The sequence below is a fragment of the Lissotriton helveticus genome, chromosome 2_1, assembly GCF_964261635.1.
Source record: "Lissotriton helveticus chromosome 2_1, aLisHel1.1, whole genome shotgun sequence".
Taxonomy (NCBI): Eukaryota; Metazoa; Chordata; class Amphibia; order Caudata; family Salamandridae; genus Lissotriton; species Lissotriton helveticus.
This window is the reverse complement of record NC_136059.1, coordinates 1,510,598,402-1,510,619,405: the sequence shown is the minus strand read 5'-3', so window position 1 is coordinate 1,510,619,405 and position 21,004 is coordinate 1,510,598,402. Positions and strand designations below refer to the sequence as shown.

Sequence of the window (21,004 nt, the reverse complement as noted above, 5' to 3'; positions counted from 1 at the left end):
ATTCTATTAAAATCTTTGTTTCCATCACATTTCAAAATTACAAAAAAATGCACCATTTTTGCTTTCCTAACTGCAGAATGTCGACCGTTCATTTACATTGTGTTGTGTTACAAAAAATGACCACCATTCCAGCCATTCCTTTCACACTTTTAGTTCTCCAGAAAGATTGCCACATATTTCACTTTACCTTTCTTTCTCTGAGTGCAAAGTCAGAGGAGTTCCTAAACACCAATCCCCATGTTGAAAAACCAAAGCAGCAATTTGTCAGAACACATAGCCTGACATTTGTCCTCTTTCTTGGAAGCACAGCAAATGTGACAAAATAAATACAGAATTTAAAGGTATCTTGATTTTTTTGTTTGGACTTTCACGACCCACCAAACATAGGCTCACAACTCACCAGTTGGTCCTGACCCAGTTTAGAAAACTCTGCGTTTACTTTTTTCTGCACAACATTTTGTGGATCATAACATCCGTGAATACATTTTGGTATGTCTTTGGTTGTTTTGAAGTTAGCGCTTTTGTCCACCAAAAAGCACACCAGATATCTGACTGTTACTCCATCCAGCTACTTGTTCAGTGACTTTGCTGGATTCTAACAATGCGCTGGAACCATTGCTCATTTTATTGCTATCAGTACCCGGGTTCTGCCTGCAATGCAAGATTGCTCTCTTCATTCATACTTCATAAAGCTGCTAACATCTTTCCTAGGTTCTTTGTTCCCTTAAGGAAGTAAGACTGTGGGTTACGCTTCCATATCTTCTGTTTCTTTGATATTTACCCAGCATCGCTCATTGCTAAGACATGCCTGTGACTTTCCCCTCTGTGGAGCTCCATGTCCAACCCATCTTTAGGAAGTTATCTTCCAGTGAATTCTGGGCATGTTCTGATTTCTGAGATCTATTGGGTAGCCACTTGAGATTGTAGGTATGCAGCCTATGAAAACTAGTTTAGATGTACCAATATTCAGCTTTCAATCTTAATAGAACACTTCAAAATGGCCACCTGCTCTTAATATTCTATTGTTTACAATCCATTTCCAGAGGTTTTGAAGAAAAACGTTTAAGACTATCAATCAATCATGGAATTGTGAAGCGCGCTACTCACCCGTAAGGGTCTCAAGGCGCTGGGGGAGTGGGGGTGGGGGGGGGGCAGCTCCGGTCAGTCAACGAGCCAGGTCTTGAGGGTCTTCCTGAAGTTGTGTAGAGTAGGGGTGCGTCTGATGTTGATCGGGAGCTCGTTCCAGATCTTTGTCGCGATGTAGGAGAAGGCTTTTCCACCCGTTCTGGCTCTGCGGATGCGCGGGGATTTAGCGAGGTCAGCGGATCGGAGGTTTCTCTTGGGTACGTGTATGGTGATTCTTTCATTGAGATATTAGGGTCCGGTGTTGTGGAGGCATTTGTAGGCGTGGGCGAGTATTTTGAAGGTTACTCTCTTCTTGACGGGGAGCCAGGGAAGGTTTCGCAGGTTTTGGGTGATGTTTGTGTCGAGGGATGCCAAGGACCAGTCTGGCTGCAGTGTTCTGTATGGTCTAGAGCTTGCGGAGCAGAGAGACTACAAATAAGTATGTTAGTTGCCTGTATTAACTCACTCCATTACTTGTTCTCTCAGTTAGTTATACTATCCTTATTTCCTGGTAGAGCTGCAGACTACGTTTCTCTCTATTTGTTGAGCCACAGCTGGACTCCACTGGAAGTTCTAGGGGGTTGGTACCCCGAGCTCCAGGTGCAGACACACACTGCACCCTTTGATGCGATATTTTTTATAAAACTATGAAAAAACAATTTCTGATCCCAGCATATTTTGTAAAGCTGAAGCTAATTGAAGTGCTGATGATATTGCAGGTATAACATTCCTTCACTTAGGTCATTAGGGGTGGCCCAAAGTACCTTAAAGTGGGTCTTCGCTTCTCATGAAGCGTTATTCACTGCAGTATGCTTAGACTGTGTTACATAAGGCTTTTATGCACTCTGGTGGAGTTATCATACTTCATTATTGTTTTTGTATCTTTTCAGGACATTGTAGATGCTGCGGATACTTTTCCCCAGGTTCTCCAAAATGTGGTTGACTGGATGAGGCAAAAAGAACTGGGCATCAAGTATAAATATGCCATTCTGACTGACGGGTATGTATCCTGCAGTAAAAGCATGAGTAATTTATGAAACAGTATAATCTGAGCTCTATTTTAAATATATATGTAATAGTGCATAAATAATCAGATGCTTACCTGTAATCTTTATTACCCTGGCCTTATCGCTTATTGTTCTCACAACTTATCTGGTTGCCCATGAGTGGGTATTGCATCTTCTTCTGGATCCTTCTCCTCTGCAGTTCCCAAAACTGAAAGTCTTATCCTTCCCATCTGTGTCTCGCTGCATGGAGTTTGAGAGGGTAAATCTTCAGAATTCGTGCTGTTTGAAGAAGGCTGCCTTACACATTGAAACTTCTAGAAGACCCTCTATGTTGATATGAAAAGCATTCGGGTAATTTCACTAAGTAATGCTTGCATATGCATTTGGATCCTCCATCTTGTGATCTTTTCTACATTCAGGGTTTTTTGAGAGATGGAGTATTAAAAATATCTCTCCTACCCAGCAACCTGAATATGCAGCGTTTAGGGCTTTTAAGGATCCTTGGGGTGATATAGCAAAGTTACTGCCATTTGTATTTAGACTTAGGAGGCCAACTGTTCCTAGTCTAGTGCCAACTTGGGATCTTGCTATAATTCTCAGAGGTCTTTAGGAAAAGTCCTTTGAGCCTTTGGACTCAGTTAGTATTTCTTGGTTGTTCCCTAAAGTGGCTTTTCCTGTTGCCATAACATCAGCTAAAAGTTTGAGTGAGCTAGGAGCTCTAGTGTTATCTTATCTTTATCTGAAGTCTTTTCTCGACAATCATTGTGTGTCCAGACCCAGAATTCACCCCTAAATCCAACTCAAGGTATTTTCTGTCCGAATAAATAACTTTACCTGTTTTTCAAGGTTTTCTGGTAATGCTTCGGATTCACTTTTAGATGTAGTTAGATAAAATGAAGGAATTTTGTATCTCCAACCTAATAATGGTCTCTTATGGTTCTGCCAGCAGGTAAGACACTCTTAAGTAGATGGGTTCAAAAGGCCGTAGCTGAAGCCTACAGATCTGTTGGAGAACCAATTCAGAATAATTTCCAGGGGCGATATACAAGAAGTATCTGTACATCCTGGGCAAAAACCTGTGGTATTTTGTTGCAGGAAATTTATAGAACAGTCAGTCAGTCCACTTACATTCTTTTGTAGGCTTGATTTAAATGATTCTGTCTCTGAAAACTTTGGTTCTGGAATTCTAAAACTAGCAATGAAGTACTTGAGGTTATTAAAGGTGTGAATGAGCATGAATTGTATTGGTTGGTGCCTGTTCTTACTAAGCTTTGGTATCTCCTCGAGCAGTGAGGACTGGGGCAGGGAGTACAAAACAAAAGTGTAATGAATCCTTTACTGAATTGTAATCTCCTTCACACTGAGCCACACTGAGCCATAGTCATCCTTATTCCAGTCCTATCCCTTACTTCTTTGGGCACCTCACTTCCTTCTTTCTCCAAGCACCTTACCTATCCTGATCAGCTTCTTATTAGCAGGCCATGTTGGAAGAAAGGATAGCATTTATACATTACAGCTACAAATGTGAAGAAATACTTTAATGGCATTTCTATTTGTGAGCCTGGGCAAAACTGTTTGGAAGTAGGGCCTGCCATATCTGCATACCATCCATGTTGATGACACATTACTCTGCCAACATGTATTTTACCTTGTCCAGGTTAGCCTGGTCTATCTTACAAATGTATCTTTCCATGACCAAAGGTTCAATGGTTAATATCAAAGGGGAGAGTGAGAAGAGAGATGGCTTGCTCACCTTCCCAGCCTCACCTTTACAGATAAAGCGGACCGAGCCCTGGTACCAAATGTCCAAAGGATGTCCCTCACACAGATCGTGAAAAAAATACCTTTCGGTTTAAAAATAAAAAACCTCACTTACCAACCTAGTTAGTGGCATGCTTCATCATTGGGGTCCCACCCACCCAGCCAGCTAGCCTGTCCCGGGTGTGCTTCAACATCTGATTACTGCAAACGGAATATTTGATGGACAGAATGCAGAACAATGTCCTACTTTCACCCCAGTACAGAGATCTGGGACGAAATCCATCGTGTTTTTTGCTCCCTATGCCATTCTAGTTTTAACGCAGCCATATGCAAATCAGTCTTGGCCCTACGCCCAATGGAAACAGTCCAGCCCGAACTGCCAGGCCAGGTACTCCCTGGACTGGAAACAAGCATCCTATGACTGGTTTTGGGGTTTCACCCTTCATCAGCCAGGATAGCTTGACTCCAGTGGCTTGGAGAGCACAGGACCCACGTCTGGGCATACCCGTCCCACTCGGGGTGACAAATGCAAAAAGAGCAATTGATGGACAGCATGCAGAACAAGGTCATACATTCACCCCAGTACACAGATCTGGCCTAAATCCGTGCTGGACTGGTTCAATGTGGCACAGGGTCAAGACTGATTTGCATATTCACCAGGTCTAAACCAGGGTGGCATTGTGAGCGAAAGAATAATGGATTTCACCCAGATCTCTTTACTGGGGTTGAATGTTCTGATTTGTTTAGCATTCTGTCCATCCATTGTGTATTTTTCTTTCTTGCTCTAAGTGCGCCAGGTATACCCCAACATGGGCCGGGGCTCACTGCGCCACTGGATTCAGGCTATCCTGGCTGATATGGGGTGAAACCCCGAAACCGGTCCAAGGATGCTTGATTCCGGTCCAGGGAAGACCTGGTTTGGCAGTTTGGGCTGGTCTGTTCCCATGAGGCACAGGGTCAAGACTGATTTTCATATGGCCATGTCTAAACTGGGGTGGCATGGTGAGCAAAAGAATGAGGAATTTAACCCAGATCTCTTGACTGGGGTATGCATGTTTTGATTTGTTCTGCATTCCGGCTATCAATTGTGTCTTTCAACATCTGATTACAGCGGAGCTGGGGGTTTTTGGGGAGTGATTCTTTTTCTCTCCATAAGAGATAAACAAGTGCATCAAAATTGCCTTCTGGGTTATGTACCTCATGTGGTGTATATTTTAATAATGGTAAACTTAGGCAAGGTTAAAATCCATAATGGATGTGTAGTGGTATTTAAATCAAATTGTTTAAGAATTGTTGAAGGTCATAAGGGCAAGAATCTCTGCAGAACAGAGCTGGCTCCATCACAGGGCCCCCAGGCCTTAAAACTTTTCTGCTAGGCAGAGATCAACTATAAGCAAGTCAGACTTGATTCGGCTTCAGTATGAACAACGAAGCAGAACTGCCAGGCATGTCCCCTTATCCTTCCCCTTCCCCTAAACGCGTCATGGTTGGTTGCACCAGAAAAATCTGCAAATAAAAATCAGTTACCTGAAAGTTCGTGGTCTGTCTCCTGCTTCGCCGGTCCTGGGGGATTGGAGGTGGTAACTTGGAGTATATGTATGTATGTATGTGTATATATATATATATATATGTATATATGTATGTATGTATGTATATATGTATGTATATATGTATGTATATATGTATGTATATATGTATGTATGTGTATATGTATATGTATATATATGTGTATGTATATATGTGTATGTGTATGTATATGTGTGTATGTGTATATATATATATATATATATATATATGTGTGTGTGTGTATATATATATATATATATATATATATATGTGTGTGTGTGTGTATATTACCTACTGGCGGTCGCCAGTAGGTATATATAGTTAGGATTTTTTCTCTATGGGTTTTTTGAAAATTCTATGTCTAATAACTTTGGCGTTTGTGGACGGAATCGGCTGAAATTTTCAGGAAAATGGCACATTTTGTTTCTGAGCAGCCCTTGAAAATTTGGGGGGGGTTCGTCCAGTGGGGGCCGAGAAAAAAGGGGGGTCCCAAAACGTGTTTTTAACATTGAGTTTTCCATAGGGCGGTTGGCCTCACTTTTAGCCCGAACGGCTGAATGGATTTGCACGAAACTTGGCAAAATTGTAGGGACTGGTAGCCCGATGTGCCTTTTGTAGGTCTCAATATATGTGCTCCAGTGGATTTTGAGAAATTAACGTTTAAAAAAAGATATATATCTGTAACAGCGGACCGGGCAGCGTCCCAGGACGCGTACTTTTCGCGCAACGGAGCTTTGTGAAGCGAAGCTGATTGGTTCTCCGGCGTCTGTCAACATTCCAAACAGTCCGTAGCGGCCGCCATCTTGTCTCTCGGTAGGATCGAGAGACAAGAGGAGGTCAAAACAAAGGGGGAAATAACTATAAGGGGGCATAGTAGATCCTCGCTGACCCCCTAGGTTTGATGTGGAGGTTTTAAAAGGGCCCCGCGGGGCAAAAAAAAATAATAATAATAATAATCGAACGGCTGAATGGATTTGCACGAAACTTGGCAAAATTGTAGGGACTGGTAGCCCGATGTGCCTTTGCTAGGTCTCAATATATGTGCTTCAGTGGATTTTGAGAAATTAACGTTCAAAAAAAGATATATATCTGTAACAGCGCACCGCTTCGCGTACTTTTCGCGTTACGGAGCTTTGCGAAGCGAAGCTGATTGGCTCTCCGGTGTCTGTAAACATTCCAAACAGTACGTAGCGGCCGCCATCTTGTCTCTCGGTAGGATCGAGAGACAAGAGGAGGCCAAAGCGAAGGGGCAAATGACCATAAGGGGGCATAGTAGATCCTCGCTGACCCCCTAGGTTTGATGTGGAGGTTTTAAAAGGGCCCCGCGGGGCAAAAAAAAAAATAATAATAATAATCGAACGGCTGATGACCATAAGGGGGCATAGTAGATCCTCGCTGACCCCCTAGGTTTGATGTGGAGGTTTTAAAAGGGCCCCGCGGGGCAAAAAAAAATAATAATAATAATAATCGAACGGCTGAATGGATTTGCACGAAACTTGGTAAAATATTAGGGACTGGTAGCCCGATGTGCCTTTGCTATGTCTCAATATATGTGCTTCAGTGCATTTTGAGAAATTAACGTTCAAAAACAAGATATATATCTGTAACAGCGCTCCGCTTCGCGGAGATAAAATTATATGTGTATTACCTAGCTGTTGCTAACACCAGTTAGCGACGGCTAGTAGGAGATAGCGACCATCTTGGGTCCCACTTTGCATGTGAGTGATATTTATCACTAATGACATGCAAAGTGGGCATGCCAAGATGTTAGCGACTGGAAACAGTCGCTAACATCGCTATCTCCTATTATCAACTTTTGGAAATATTCGAGATAAGCGCGAATATCTCCAAAAAGTAACAGCTGCCCTGAGCAGTTCTTAGCCATGTTATCCAATGGGAGGTGGATAACATGGCTAAGAGCATTAGCTCGGTAATGCATGAATATCGCGGAGTTTTCAGCGACATTAATGCATTGCGCTCGTTTTTTATCGTATTTGCGATAAACCTTGATAATAGCAAGGTTTATCTGCGATAATTTCTGACGGTAAAAAAATCGTTGCTAAGCATCGTTAGGGATAAATATCGCTTAACCTTGGTAATATGCCCCAACGTCTGTTAACGTTCGATTCGAAGGAAATCAGGAATTGTTGAAAAACATTGTGTGCGCCATCTTGTCTTTTTTCAAATGCCACACTTTTGTCGTGCACGGCAGCCATTTTAGATGCCTTGACCAGATCCACTCTGTGAACGCTGTCGATCCTTAGCATGGCTCCCCACCCTCGCAAGCATCTCCCCCAGGCAGTGGTCACCCCCGCTCTCTGTTTTATGCATGGGTAATAAACCTCCCCCCATCTGCGCTGTTCTTCCCTGAGAATCACACCCTGTGCCCGCCCGACACCTCCCTTTCGCCCTATTCACTACCGCACCCTCTGACACTCCTTTTCCTCTGTGTCCGATTGTCCAGGCCGGTCCTAGGCTATCAGCTAGCCCTGCAGATGTAGTTTATGGCCACAGCTGTAAAGAATCACCCGTCTTCAAAGGAGTTATAGTAGATCAAGGCCCACACTCGATGAGATCCGTCACAGCAGAAGCGTTGCTATTATCTGAAAACCATTCTGTATTGTGATTGGGGAGGGGACCGAGCGTGAAGCGGAAGATTCCAGGGATGACTCTTTGTACATCAAAGTTTTTACAATTATGTGTCACATTAAAAATATATAGCACTCCGACAAAGTAGTAAGATTATAAAACTTTAATAATTTATAAATATATACAAGAAAACAAAAATAGTAATAACATATAAACATTTTTAGAGAAAAACAACGAAGTAGCGGTCGGCTGTGCGAATAGTCCCAACGCAGCACAACGTCCAGATTTCCGGCGTGGGGCGTCGCGGGGGGTGGGTGATCAGTAGCAAACTGTTGTGCGAATAGTTCCAAGGCAGCAGAACGCGCCGAAATCTAGATGACACAAAAGTGATGTCTAGTAAGTTGCCACCCAGCAAATAACGGCGTGGGGCGTCGCGGGGGGTGGGTCATCAGTAGCAAACTGTTGTGCGAATAGTTCCAAGGCAGCAGAACGATGGCACCAAGGTGATGTCCAGTAAGTTGCCGCACTGGTTTTGGTATCCTACAATGCTGCTCCGAATAACGGCGTGGGGCGCCCCGGGGGAGGCGGCGTGAACGGGCCTCTCCAGGTGGAGTGTCATCTGTTGTAGTGGGGCGCCCCTTTACCGTTTCAGTTGCCATTCCGTCCGCTTTTGGTCCACTGTGTCAAAATCCGCCATTCAGCTGAGTTGCGCCCACTCTTGCGGTGCAGCGATAGGCGGCTGTCACAGGACTCTCAAAATGGCGGCAGGCTGTTTCCTTTTTGGGCCTGGTCCACTGAAATGGCCCTGGGACACCTTGGAAATCGGACGGTTGTCTGCTAGGTCTTGGACCCCATTCTCGAAAGCGTCCCCTCCGCCTTGAGAATTCATCAAAAGTTTTGGGGGCCCCGACTCCTGCAGGCTTCTGGTGGGGAGCGGCTGCCATGATTGCTCGCGGAATGACCACAACTGAGCTACGAGATGGTGGTGCTCTCATGCTGACGCCAGCTTCAGTCTGAAACATCCAGAAACAAGGTGGGGCTTTCATCGTTTGGGGGAAAAAAAAAGTTTTCATCCAATGAAAAGTGTTGTTTTTAGGTCATATGATCAAGCCTTCCATCATTAGGAAACCAAAAGTAAAATGAACCAATGAAAAGTTTTATAAACAAGTCACATGACCTGTTATGCGGCATAGGGTATAAAATGCGGAGAAAATACGTTGGCACGTGAGGCGGCGTCAGTAGCGGACCGATGTGCGAATAGGCCGAAGGCAATACAACGCGCCAAGATCCGGATGGCATCGAGGTGGTGTCATAGTTGAGAGTTCTGAGCAGCGGTTGTAACACTGTCTGAAGCTTATTTGCAGCTGCTGCAGCTTCACTACGCGCCAAGATCCGGATGGCACCGAGGTGGTGTGTAGGAAGTTGCCGCACTGGTGTGGCCATCCTACAATGCTGAAAGTCGGCGTGGGGCGCCCCGTTGGCCTGTGAGTTTGCGTCAGTAGCGGACCGATGTGCGAATAGGCCGAAGGCAGCACAACGCGCCAAGATCCGGATGGCACCGAGGTGGTGTCTAGTAAGTTGTCGCACTTCTGTGGCCATCCTACAATGTTGAAAGTCGGCGTGGGGCGCCCCGTTGGCCTGTGAGATGGTGTCAGTAGCGGACTGATGTGTGAATGGGGCCAAAGGCAGCGCAACAATATTTTCTACTATATTTCCGGTGTAGAAGAGACCACAAGGCGCTGAGATGCCAAGATCCGGATGGCACCGAGGTGGTGTCTTGCAAGTTGTGGTACTGGTGTGGCCATCCTACAATGCTGAAAGTCGGCGTGGGGCGCCCCGTTGGCCTGTGAGATGGCGTCAGTAGCGGACCGATGTGCGAATAGGCCGAAGGCAGCACAACAATATTTTCTGACTGACACCACAAGGCGCTGAGATGCCAAGATCCGGATGGCACCGAGGTGATGTCTAAGTTGCGGACTGATGTGCGAATGGGGCCAAAGGCAGCGTAACAATATTTTTTGTATGGAAGATACCACTAGGCGTTGAGATGCCAAGATTCGGATGGCACTGAGGTGATGTCTAGCAAGTTGGTGTGGTCATCCTACAATGCTGAAACTCGGCGTGGGTCACCCCATTAGCCTGTGAGATGGCGTCAGTAGCGGACCGATGTGCGAATAGGCCGAAGGCAGCACAACGCGCCAAGATCCGGATGTCACCGTGGTGGTTTCATAGTTGAGAGGCACTTCATCTGCAGTGGGGCGCCGAGATCCGGATGGCACCGAGGTGATGTCTAGCAAGTTGCTGTACTGGTGTGGTCATCCTACAATGCTGAAACTCGGCGTGGGTCGCCCCATTAGCCTGTGAGATGGCGTCAGTAGCGGACCGATGTGCGAATAGGCCGAAGGCAGCACAACGCGCCAAGATCCGGATGTCACCGTGGTGGTTTCATAGTTGAGAGGCACTTCATCTGCAGTGGGGCGCCGAGATCCGGATGGCACCGAGGTGATGTCTAGCAAGTTGCTGTACTGGTGTGGTCATCCTACAATGCTGAAACTCGGCGTGGGTCGCCCCATTAGCCTGTGAGATGGCGTCAGTAGCGGACCGATGTGCGAATAGGCCGAAGGCAGCACAACGCGCCAAGATCCGGATGTCACCGTGGTGGTTTCATAGTTGAGAGGCACTTCATCTGCAGTGGGGCGCCGAGATCCGGATGGCACCGAGGTGATGTCTAGCAAGTTGCTGTACTGGTGTGGTCATCCTACAATGCTGAAACTCGGCGTGGGTCGCCCCATTAGCCTGTGAGATGGCGTCAGTAGCGGACCGATGTGCGAATAGGCCGAAGGCAGCACAACGCGCCAAGATCCGGATGTCACCGTGGTGGTTTCATAGTTGAGAGGCACTTCATCTGCAGTGGGGCGCCGAGATCCGGATGGCACCGAGGTGATGTCTAGCAAGTTGCTGTACTGGTGTGGTCATCCTACAATGCTGAAACTCGGCGTGGGTCGCCCCATTAGCCTGTGAGATGGCGTCAGTAGCGGACCGATGTGCGAATAGGCCGAAGGCAGCACAACGCGCCAAGATCCGGATGTCACCGTGGTGGTTTCATAGTTGAGAGGCACTTCATCTGCAGTGGGGCGCCGAGATCCGGATGGCACCGAGGTGATGTCTAGCAAGTTGCTGTACTTGTGTGGTCATCCTACAATGCTGAAACTCGGCGTGGGTCGCCCCATTAGCCTGTGAGATAGCAGTTCTTTGGATTTGGGCCTGGCTCGTCTGCTGTAGTGGGGCGCCCCTTTACCGTTTCAGTTGCCATTCAGCTGAGTTTCGGCTGCTCTTGATGCTACAGCGACAGGCGGCTGCAACAGGACTCTCAAAATGGCGGCCTGTTCTTTGGATTTGGGCCTGGTCCACTAAAATGGCCCTGGGACACCTTAGAACTCGGACGCTCGATTTTTTTTTCCTTTCCTGTACATGCAAAAAAAGGTAAATGCCCGGTACGTTACACGCTTCATCTGCCACGATGAACTCTCTAGAGGAACCGAAAAAAAATATAGTTGTGGTAACTATACCATGCATTGTCATATGGAGAGGTGGCACCAATTAATTATAGTGCTGCATAAAAGAGATTTGGAGGAGAACCCCTGACCTGCTAGTACATTCATCAAAGAAGTGGCACTGAGAGCTTCAGAGGCAAGGGAAACGGTCCCAAATATTTAGAAGAACTTTGGAAAGATTAAAATGACATGTTTAGATTGTGGCAAATTTATTTCATGTGGACATCTGAGTGTTACTCTAATAAATACAGTATATGAACATCATCATAGTCGATGGTTGGTAGAGACATTTTGACTATATCCTGGACCTGCCCGTCCTCGCCCAAAATGGCGCCAGAATAAATGGGACTCGTAACTCCTTGTTGTGTACTGGTTGCAGAACCTTGAAATCACGAGATACGTATGCAGTTTTGAAGCACATGGCGGGCGGGGACGAGAATTGATTGAATATTTCGACATCCCTATTGATATTAAGTTCTGATGTGTTATTGATTACTGTACTGTTGAAAGTTCGAATTAACGTCACCCATGGTACTTGCCCGCAAATGTATATCTAGATAATTTTATTGTAACTGGCCCTGTCGTATTTTAATTATAAAATGTACGTCCACCGATTCCGTAACTGTTAGACACCTTAGTTCTTGCAACCTAATGGCCCGCCCGTTACGTTCCTCTACAGTGTAAATGTCTATTTATCATATACGATTACAGTTTGCTCCGTGGCCGGCCCACGTGGTTATAGGCTCGTATTTGTATAATGAAATTTTCACAATAAAGGTTTTTAAAAGAAAACATGGTAGTAGTATATACATTGGTAAAGTTTTTAATAATAGTCACTGTTTTAGAATCATTAAAAGGCAAGTGAAATAAAGCAGACCAATTACATGAAGGGTAAAAGGTATAATACGAAGGAACGCAGTAAAGATAAATGGTCAAGGGCTGTTGTGTTTTCTATTCCTGCAACATAAAGTGATCGATAAGAATCTCATATTCAGGCGTATCGGCGACTAAGACAGCAGGTCGACCCTCTTTTGCTCAACGGCTCCGTCATGGGACGAAGAAACGCTCTTTTTCTCGAAAAAAGAATATATTTTACTTGCAGGACAGTTGTAAAATTTCCGGGAAAGTACATTAGCCTGGAACATTATAACATATATTTAAGAAAAAATAATGTTCGGAAGTAATGAAAAGCGTAATTTTTAGGTCATATGACCAAGCCTTTCATCATTACAATAAGAAAAGTAAAATGAACCAATGAAAAGTTTTATTAACAAGTCACATGACTTGTTATGCTTACGTTACGCGCTGCGCGCCCCGGATGACTTCCGGATGCGCTAACGCGGCGCGTCATATGACGCATTACGCGACAACGCAGGTACAGAATATAGTCAAAATGTCTCCACCAACCAGCGGTCGGAACACAACCCCTTTCAGCAGGCTAAATAGTTCTGTTAAATGACAACAGAAGGGACAGGCAACAAGAACCATCAGTCAAAGAGGGGAGGGCTAGTTCTTCTCTACCGGGTTACATTGGGGCGCTACCGGAACTGATCGAATTGGTAGTCTACAGTGTTTCTGGATGTTTCAGACTGAAGCTGGGGTTAGCATGAGAGCAGCACCATTTCGTAGCTCCGTCGTGGTCATTCCGCAACCAATCATGGCAGCCGTTCTTTATCGTTATTTTGGGCGGGGTGGGTGGCGGAGCAGAGCTGTTTTGCAGCCATCATTGTGTGGAGTTCAGTTCATCTCACTAGTTTTGTATTTGTCATGAGGGGTTGTTCCTAATGTTTCTATTTTAGCGAGGTCAAAAAGAGATCCCATTAGTGGCCTACTGATTTTGCTCGATTCCTTTTCTTTTTTTTTACACGATTTTTCGTTATCTGCAAAGACTAAACAGAGTATTGCGACTCTGTGTTTGTTTGTAAATAGAGAATGAACCAAAGAGAACTAATTCTAAAACAGTAAATACTTGGATAACAATGAATCAAATGGAGAGAGAAGCAGGCACGACGGATTACAATGGGGGCAAAGACCTGCGTTAACTACCTTTCACTATCTGCAAAGAGAGAGTACTCCTAATAGAAATGAGGGGGGGGGGCACCATTCAAAGCAGATCAGTGTGCATAAACACGAAAATGTTTTCACTTACCACGTACTTGACATTCGACAGCTTATGATATTTGCTATTAAAAAACCATTGAAATTCACTGAAAAAACCATAGGTTATAGACCATATATAGTTAGGAATTAGCATTTACAAAACCTTGAAAATTCACTGAAAAAACCATAGGTTATAGACCATATATAGTTAGGAATTAGCATTTAAAAAACCTTATTTTACTCACACAAAACCATTGAAATTCCATATATAGTTAGTTGCACTAACTATATATCGCGCACCTGCAATCCACTGCTGATGATGTCACATATTACATCATTCATGACATGGTCAGTGACATCACTGATGACATCACTGATGACATCTCAAATGACATCACTGATGACATCACTGATGACAACATCCAGTGACTGTATGTTTCTGTAAAGTTAAAATGTGTCTTACATATTGAAGAATGAGTGGAAGTATAAGTGTCTGGACAAAGGATTTAGTAGGTGCATGACTGAATGCATGAGTGAGTGATTAAATGTGTCTCACTGAGTGCATGGGTTAGTGACTAAAGTGTCTTAATTTGTGCATCATTATGTCTGTTGTTCTGTAAACTGCTGCATGTTTTGATCAGTAGCTATATGATTAACTATATGGGTTATTGATTGATTGCCCAAGTATTTGCATGGGAGACTGAGTGTGTGTGTGGCTGGATGGGAGGTGTGTGACTCTGTACAGATCAATGTGTACTTGTATCAATGATTGTATAAGAGAGTAAGTATGTGTTAGTATATGGTTGAAAACGTAAGGTGCTCTATGTTTAACTGTATAGAGTAGAAAATGGAAGTGTGATTGATTCTTTACAGGACTGACTAGGTGTGTGAGTAACTCCATGGATGAGTGGCAGAGTGTGAGTGTCTGTATAGGTGTATGAGTGCATATGATTGTGTTGTAAACATGAGTGATTGTATGTATGAATGATTGTATGGGTGAATGAGTGAATGTGTGTGTAGACGTAGGAATCAGTGAGTACGTATGTAGTAACTAGTATTGGTGTGTCAATGGTTTCAAAAATTATACTCTGTTTTTAACACTGGGTGAAACAGAGGTTATATTAAAATGTGAGGAGATGCATTGTATTGTCACATGAATGATATCATCAGTGATGTGATCATTGATGTCAAGTGAGATGTCATCAGTGATGTCATTTGAGATGTCATCAGTGATGTCATCAGTGATGTCACTGACCATGTCATGAATGATGTAATATGTGACATCATCAGCAGTGGATTGCAGGTGCGCGATATATAGTTAGTGCAACTAACTATATATGGAATTTCAATGGTTTTGTGTGAGTAAAATAAGGTTTTTTAAATGCTAATTCCTAACTATATATGGTCTATAACCTATGGTTTTTTCAGTGAATTTTCAAGGTTTTGTAAATGCTAATTCCTAACTATATATGGTCTATAACCTATGGTTTTTTCAGTGAATATATATATATATATATGTGTGTGTATATGAACAAGCTCCCTTGCGGAGCGAAACGCGTCATTCAGTAATAAACGTTTTTCCTGCATACTCACTTGAGTTGGTTCGTTTGTGAGCTTTTCTGGCCGTTTAATGTGGCGTCCTGAGGTCTGCACCCTGCCGTAGCCTGTCGTCCATTGACGGGTTGGGATCTCTCTTTCATCTATGTATATATATATCTATGTATATATCTATGTATATATATATATATATATATACTCTATCGGAAGTTGTTGAGTACACTCCCGCAAAGGTTTCCAGGGTACATTTTTTTTAAATATCGGCCCCCAAGGGCCCTCATAATCTTTCGAATACTGATGTACGCACCAGACGGAAAAACAACAAATCGTGTGTCCACAAGCACCCTAATAAATAAATAGAATTAAAACGACACTTTGAAATGTTTTCCATATTAAAATGAATAAGTTTCAATAAAAATGACAATATGTAAATTGAATGTTATCATAACAAGTTTCCTTGAATTTCCTTTCTTCGGAGATCGCAGCGACGGGTAAGCTAGTATGGGACTACCCTAGACCGGTTGTGGCTTGTTTGGGCCTCATCAGTGACTTACAGCTTCAGATCACAAGTGCTGGAAAGATGTTTGTCCCATTGTCCAAGACCTGGATGGACTTTTTTTGGGCTCAGAACGTTTGAGGAAAAAACGTGGCACATAGACTGTGATGGGCTTTATTTTCTGGACTTACTGGCACGTTATTTGAAGCTGTTTTTATTTCATGTTGTAGTGGATATATGATGGCCCTTTCTCTGGTGGGCCTAGCATATCAGGCGCTGCAGATCCCCCCCTCCGCCCCCTCCCCCCCACGCCTCCCCATTCCACCCATTGCACTGGTCTTTGCGCTTTGTGCATCAGAGGGCGCACACGCATATTATATGATTATTGGTTTCCCCAACTGAAGAGGCTAACATGTTTTATTTAGCAAATACATTTATACTTCAAAATGCACTGTTTCGACCCATTTTCCTTCGGAAGATTGCTCTCTGCAGTTTTGCTAGTGCGTAGTGAGTGAGTCCCTGATAGTACTACATGAAATATTTTCAAAGGTTGGCGTCTTGGAGAGACAAAACCTCCACACTGCTATCGCTCCATGTAATGTCTTTTTAAGCCATGATCATGATCATTTTGAAACCTAAAAAGTCCTACCTCTATAAGTTCATAAAAAGTTGGCAAGTGGGTCTTTCTAGAGACGAATTTCGCTATTTCAAAGAACTAATATTATGTATGTACCAACAGCAAAGTTCAGCTTCTCACAACCATTGATTGTTCATTCAATTTACTTTCATATATTGATCAGTCTCAATTCATCCGCCATTGCTTGATTGCATAAATCATTCATGACCTACGGGGTGTCGTTTTTGCCTACATACAGTCATTTAATTAATTGGTGCTGTAGTCGGATGAGACTACATTCGGGATTCTTTAGACCTTTCAAAAGAGTGTCACTTAAGGCAGGTGAGCGAGGCTTGGTGTTGTGCCGCTTAGCATCTCATCAGTCCATTGGTACAGAAGATGGACTCTACGGCCCTCTTGAGAACGTTTCACAAGACTCCCCAGCACAGTACCCTGTGGCACCATTTGGCTTCTTTTCCAGTATAGTGCTATGCCACCCCTTTGCTGCAGTGAGGAGATGGGTGCAGGGTGATACTCCCTTGGCAAGCTAATCTGCTAGTGTACTACAGAGGAATGGAATGATCTTGCTTCCAGCTGGTTGCATCTCACTGCTCACTCCAGCAAATCAATACAGTTGCTCTATCAAGTGGTAGGTAATCAATACAGAGTGCAGGAGAAGCGTCTGTGGATAGCTTGGAGAGCACCCACTCACCTCTTCCTTAATCTGCACACCTGTCCATTCACCCACATATCCCACACCCAAAATCCACTCAGTTTATCAGTGAATCATCCATTCGCCCACTCACATCTGCCCTCCTCAATCTACCTACCTACCCATCTACCCTATCAACCACTCCATCCATCTCTCCACCAAAGACTCACAAATCGCGGACGTTTAGTTTTTTGTGGACATAATGAGTTAGCCAAGATTTGAAAATAATGTAATTGCAATTTTTCACAATTCTATGTTCCTGTTGCTTGATATTTGACTAAGGGAATCAACACGATCTCCATATGAATTATTCTCTATAGTATTAAGTTAGTGAAGTGTGGCGCTTTTGGCCTTGCATAGTGTGTGCACCCTTGTGGGCGTACTTCAACTATCTATTGTCTAGTACCAACCTTCAAAAAGGCCGAACCGTCATCAACTGATTTTAGATTAGATTAACACTCCTCTATACCAATCGCAGCGATTGGTTGGCGTTTCAGTGTAATTCCTCAAACTGGGTGCCATGTTTATGCAAATTACATGCTTTACCTTCCATATGAAAATTACCGTAGCTGCGCACTTCATTTTTAGGTCGAGCTGGCGTTGGAGCGCGAAGCGCTCCCGCCAGCGAGACTATAGTCACCTTCCTCCCTGTCAAGGGAGTAACAGCTGTGAACGAGCCCGATACAGACCTGGGTACGAACGCGCTTCAAGGTTGAGCAGCTTGTGCACGTTTGTTGGACGTCAGGCGCTGCAAGCCCGCCAGACCAATTATCCCAGCATGAAACTCTACTTCCTGAGGCTCCACAAGAACAATTATCCCAGCAGGAGTCTCCACTTCCTCAGGCACCGTAACAATTATCACAGCATGAGACCCACTTATCACAGCATGTCAACAGGCGCCCCAGGCTGCTGGAGCACTCAACTATAATTAATGTGCAGTTGAGTGCTCCAGCAGCGTGGGGCGGCTCTCTGCATGCTGTGATAATGATCACTTTGGGGCCTCATGCTGTGATAATTAGGGCGGCATGCTCTATTTGCAGCACTGAACATTTTCAAAGAAGGCGAAGCAGTGACATTCATTGGAGACACTCATCCTCACCCCCTCACCCCTCACACACCTCCTCACCCTCACACACCTCCTCACCCTCACCTTCACACCCCCTCACACACACCCTCACATACCCTTACCAGCACCGCAAAACACAACATAACACAGCACAGCAAAACACAACACAGCACAGCACAGCAAAACACAACACAACACAGCACAGCAAAACACAACACAGCAAAGCACAGCACAGCAAAACACAGCGCAGCAAAACACAACACAGCACAGCACAGCACAACACAGCGCAGCACAACACAGCGCAGCACAACACAGCACAGCAAAGCACAGCAAAACACAGCACAGCAAAACACAGCACAGCAAAACACAACACAGCACAGCAAAACACAACCCAGCACAGCAAAACACAGCACAGCAAAACACAGCACAGCAAAGCAAAACACAGCACAGCACAGCAAAACACAGCACAGCACAGCAAAACACAGCACAGCAAAACACAGCACAGCACAGCACAGCACAGCAAAACACAGCACAACACAACACAGCACAACACAACACAGCACAGCACAACACAGCACAGCAAAACACAGCACAGGACAGCACAGCAAAACACAGCACAGCACAACACAGCACAGCAAAACACAGCACAGCAAAACACAGCACAGGACAGCACAGTGTGGTAAATAAATAAATAATACCTCTATTTTTGAATAAATAAATGAATAACAGATAGCTCAATAAATAAGAGTCAAGATTCGAGGTAGTAGGAGTTTTGCAGGTTTAATACAGCATAAGGACAGGAACAGGACAACCTGCACAGGAATAGGATGGCAGCGCTGCCGGGGGCAGGATCGGAATCGGCGTAATCGGCGTAACATTTAATAACAGTGCACGATCATATATACTAAAACAGTTGCATTATAATACATACGATAGGCGGAGCAGTGGGTGTGGTCAATAGCAGTCGCGAAAGATAAGGGTGAAAGTAGGTGTAACAGGGCGTATACATAGACATGTGATGCAAACGTAACAGAATATGTCATGAATGGGGCGGAAACATGGAGGGGGCTACCTAAGGAGCCGGGACCTCTAACCTGATGGTGCGCGCAAACTGGCAATGACGTATTACTAGGAGAAGCTGGGGGCTTCGAACTCTGTGCTAGGAGCAGAGACTGAGTCTGGAGAGTCAGGGCGACATGTACCTAAACAGTATCTAGTATCTGATGTTTAGAGAACATGTTGATAGAATCCAAAAGTTATCGGGGTAAAGGCGAACAGACTCTAAGACTAGAGCATGCATTATTCTACATGTAGTGCGTGATGAAGAATATTAAATGACCATTAAATGCAGTATTTCTCTTACATGGAGACGTAAAGGCTAGACAATGACGGAAACTATTGATGCAGTTCAGTAGCTTAGGAATGCAGAGAAGGAGGGCTGAACTGATAACTGGAATCATAACATACTCTTGGCAGACTCAGAGGCAGAGCTAGGCTGAGCCGGGCACTGCGAGGCAGGAAGTAAGTGAAGGGTCGAGGATACAGGTGGGGGCTGTATCGCTCCTCAGCGAGGCTTCAGGAGACAGGAGCTGAATCTGGTGTCCGGGCCCTTTTGAGGCCTAGAAACGGGGACTTTACAATGGAATAACGTGCACACTGAGAAACGTGGCAACGTAGCTTTACATAGGCCTGATATTCGTAGTATTCACGAGAACTGGAAACTGACATACTAGAGGTGGACACAACTGTAATTGCGTCTTTAATCAAACATGGGGAATACATATGCATATTAATCATGCACAGATAACATATGATGGAGGACGCGTAGGGACACAGAACATGGCAAAATTTACTTTTCCACATTCCCTCCTTGTCACTACGTTTCCTTCAGGAAACATCAATATTCATGATACCATCTATCATTTCATACAGTATCATTTGCTCGTCTCGAATTTTCTTGGAACGGGTTTTAGAACGGGGCTGGGGACTAGGAATACAAGAGGTAGCACAAATGCCGCAAATCGCAGGGCCACATTGTATACAGAGACAGCAGCTGAATATGATCGCTACTGTAATACCTAGAAAGGACAAGACTTTCCATCCCCAAGCGGAAATTATAGTCCAGAACCAACCGGACCATGTCCAGGTGCCTGGATCTTGGTGTAACAGATGGGCAATTTTATGGAGTCTGGTTATAGCTGATTAAACAGACGGCGCGTTATTTGGAATGAAAATGCAGCAACTAGATCCGATGACTCTACAGGCCCCGCCCCTATCGGCCAATATGACGTCAAGGATGAGACGATTCTGGAGCACGACAATTCTCATAAAGGATTGTTCTTCGGTTAAATTACTTAGAGCAGAAGTAGTCTCAATTACTACTGCTTCGAGTGTTCTGGTTAATCTACGTATCAGTTTACTATTCACGACTGTACCTAAATAAGGGAAGACACCTTTATTGATATCTATATATTGTTCTAGAGCAGTTTCAGTATAATCGACAATCGGGAGGTTTCTCTTGTGTCTAGTATGTACTAGGTGGGAATTCCTATGGTAGTCGGGTGGGGCTAGAAAAACCGGTGGCAGTAGGAAGGCAATGTAACAGGTTCCCTCCCAATCGAGGGGCAGACGAACATATGCGGTCTGACCACAAATAAAATAAGAATGACGTGAAGCTTTGAAAATAGATTTCCCACTGTCACTATACTTGACAATAGTAGTACAATCACTATGTCCTACATGTACGGAACCATTATTTCGGACACATAATTCACCTTTGACTGGTAGTACTGAAATAGTAGGTAAGTCTGGAGTAGTATCAGACTGAACATTCAGGACCATGAAATTCGAAGAAT

At 44.4% G+C, this 21,004-nt stretch overlaps 1 protein-coding gene across 1 annotated transcript in view; it reads left to right on the top strand.

Annotated features, from left to right (window-relative positions):
- ERI1 (exoribonuclease 1) overlaps positions 1-21,004 on the top strand; it is a 202,465-nt gene that overhangs the window by 123,265 nt on the left and 58,196 nt on the right. The window contains exon 5 of the mRNA XM_078676421.1: positions 2,016-2,125. Within this exon, the coding sequence (XP_078532547.1) occupies positions 2,016-2,125 (110 nt within the window). The remainder of the gene's footprint in view (positions 1-2,015; positions 2,126-21,004) is intronic.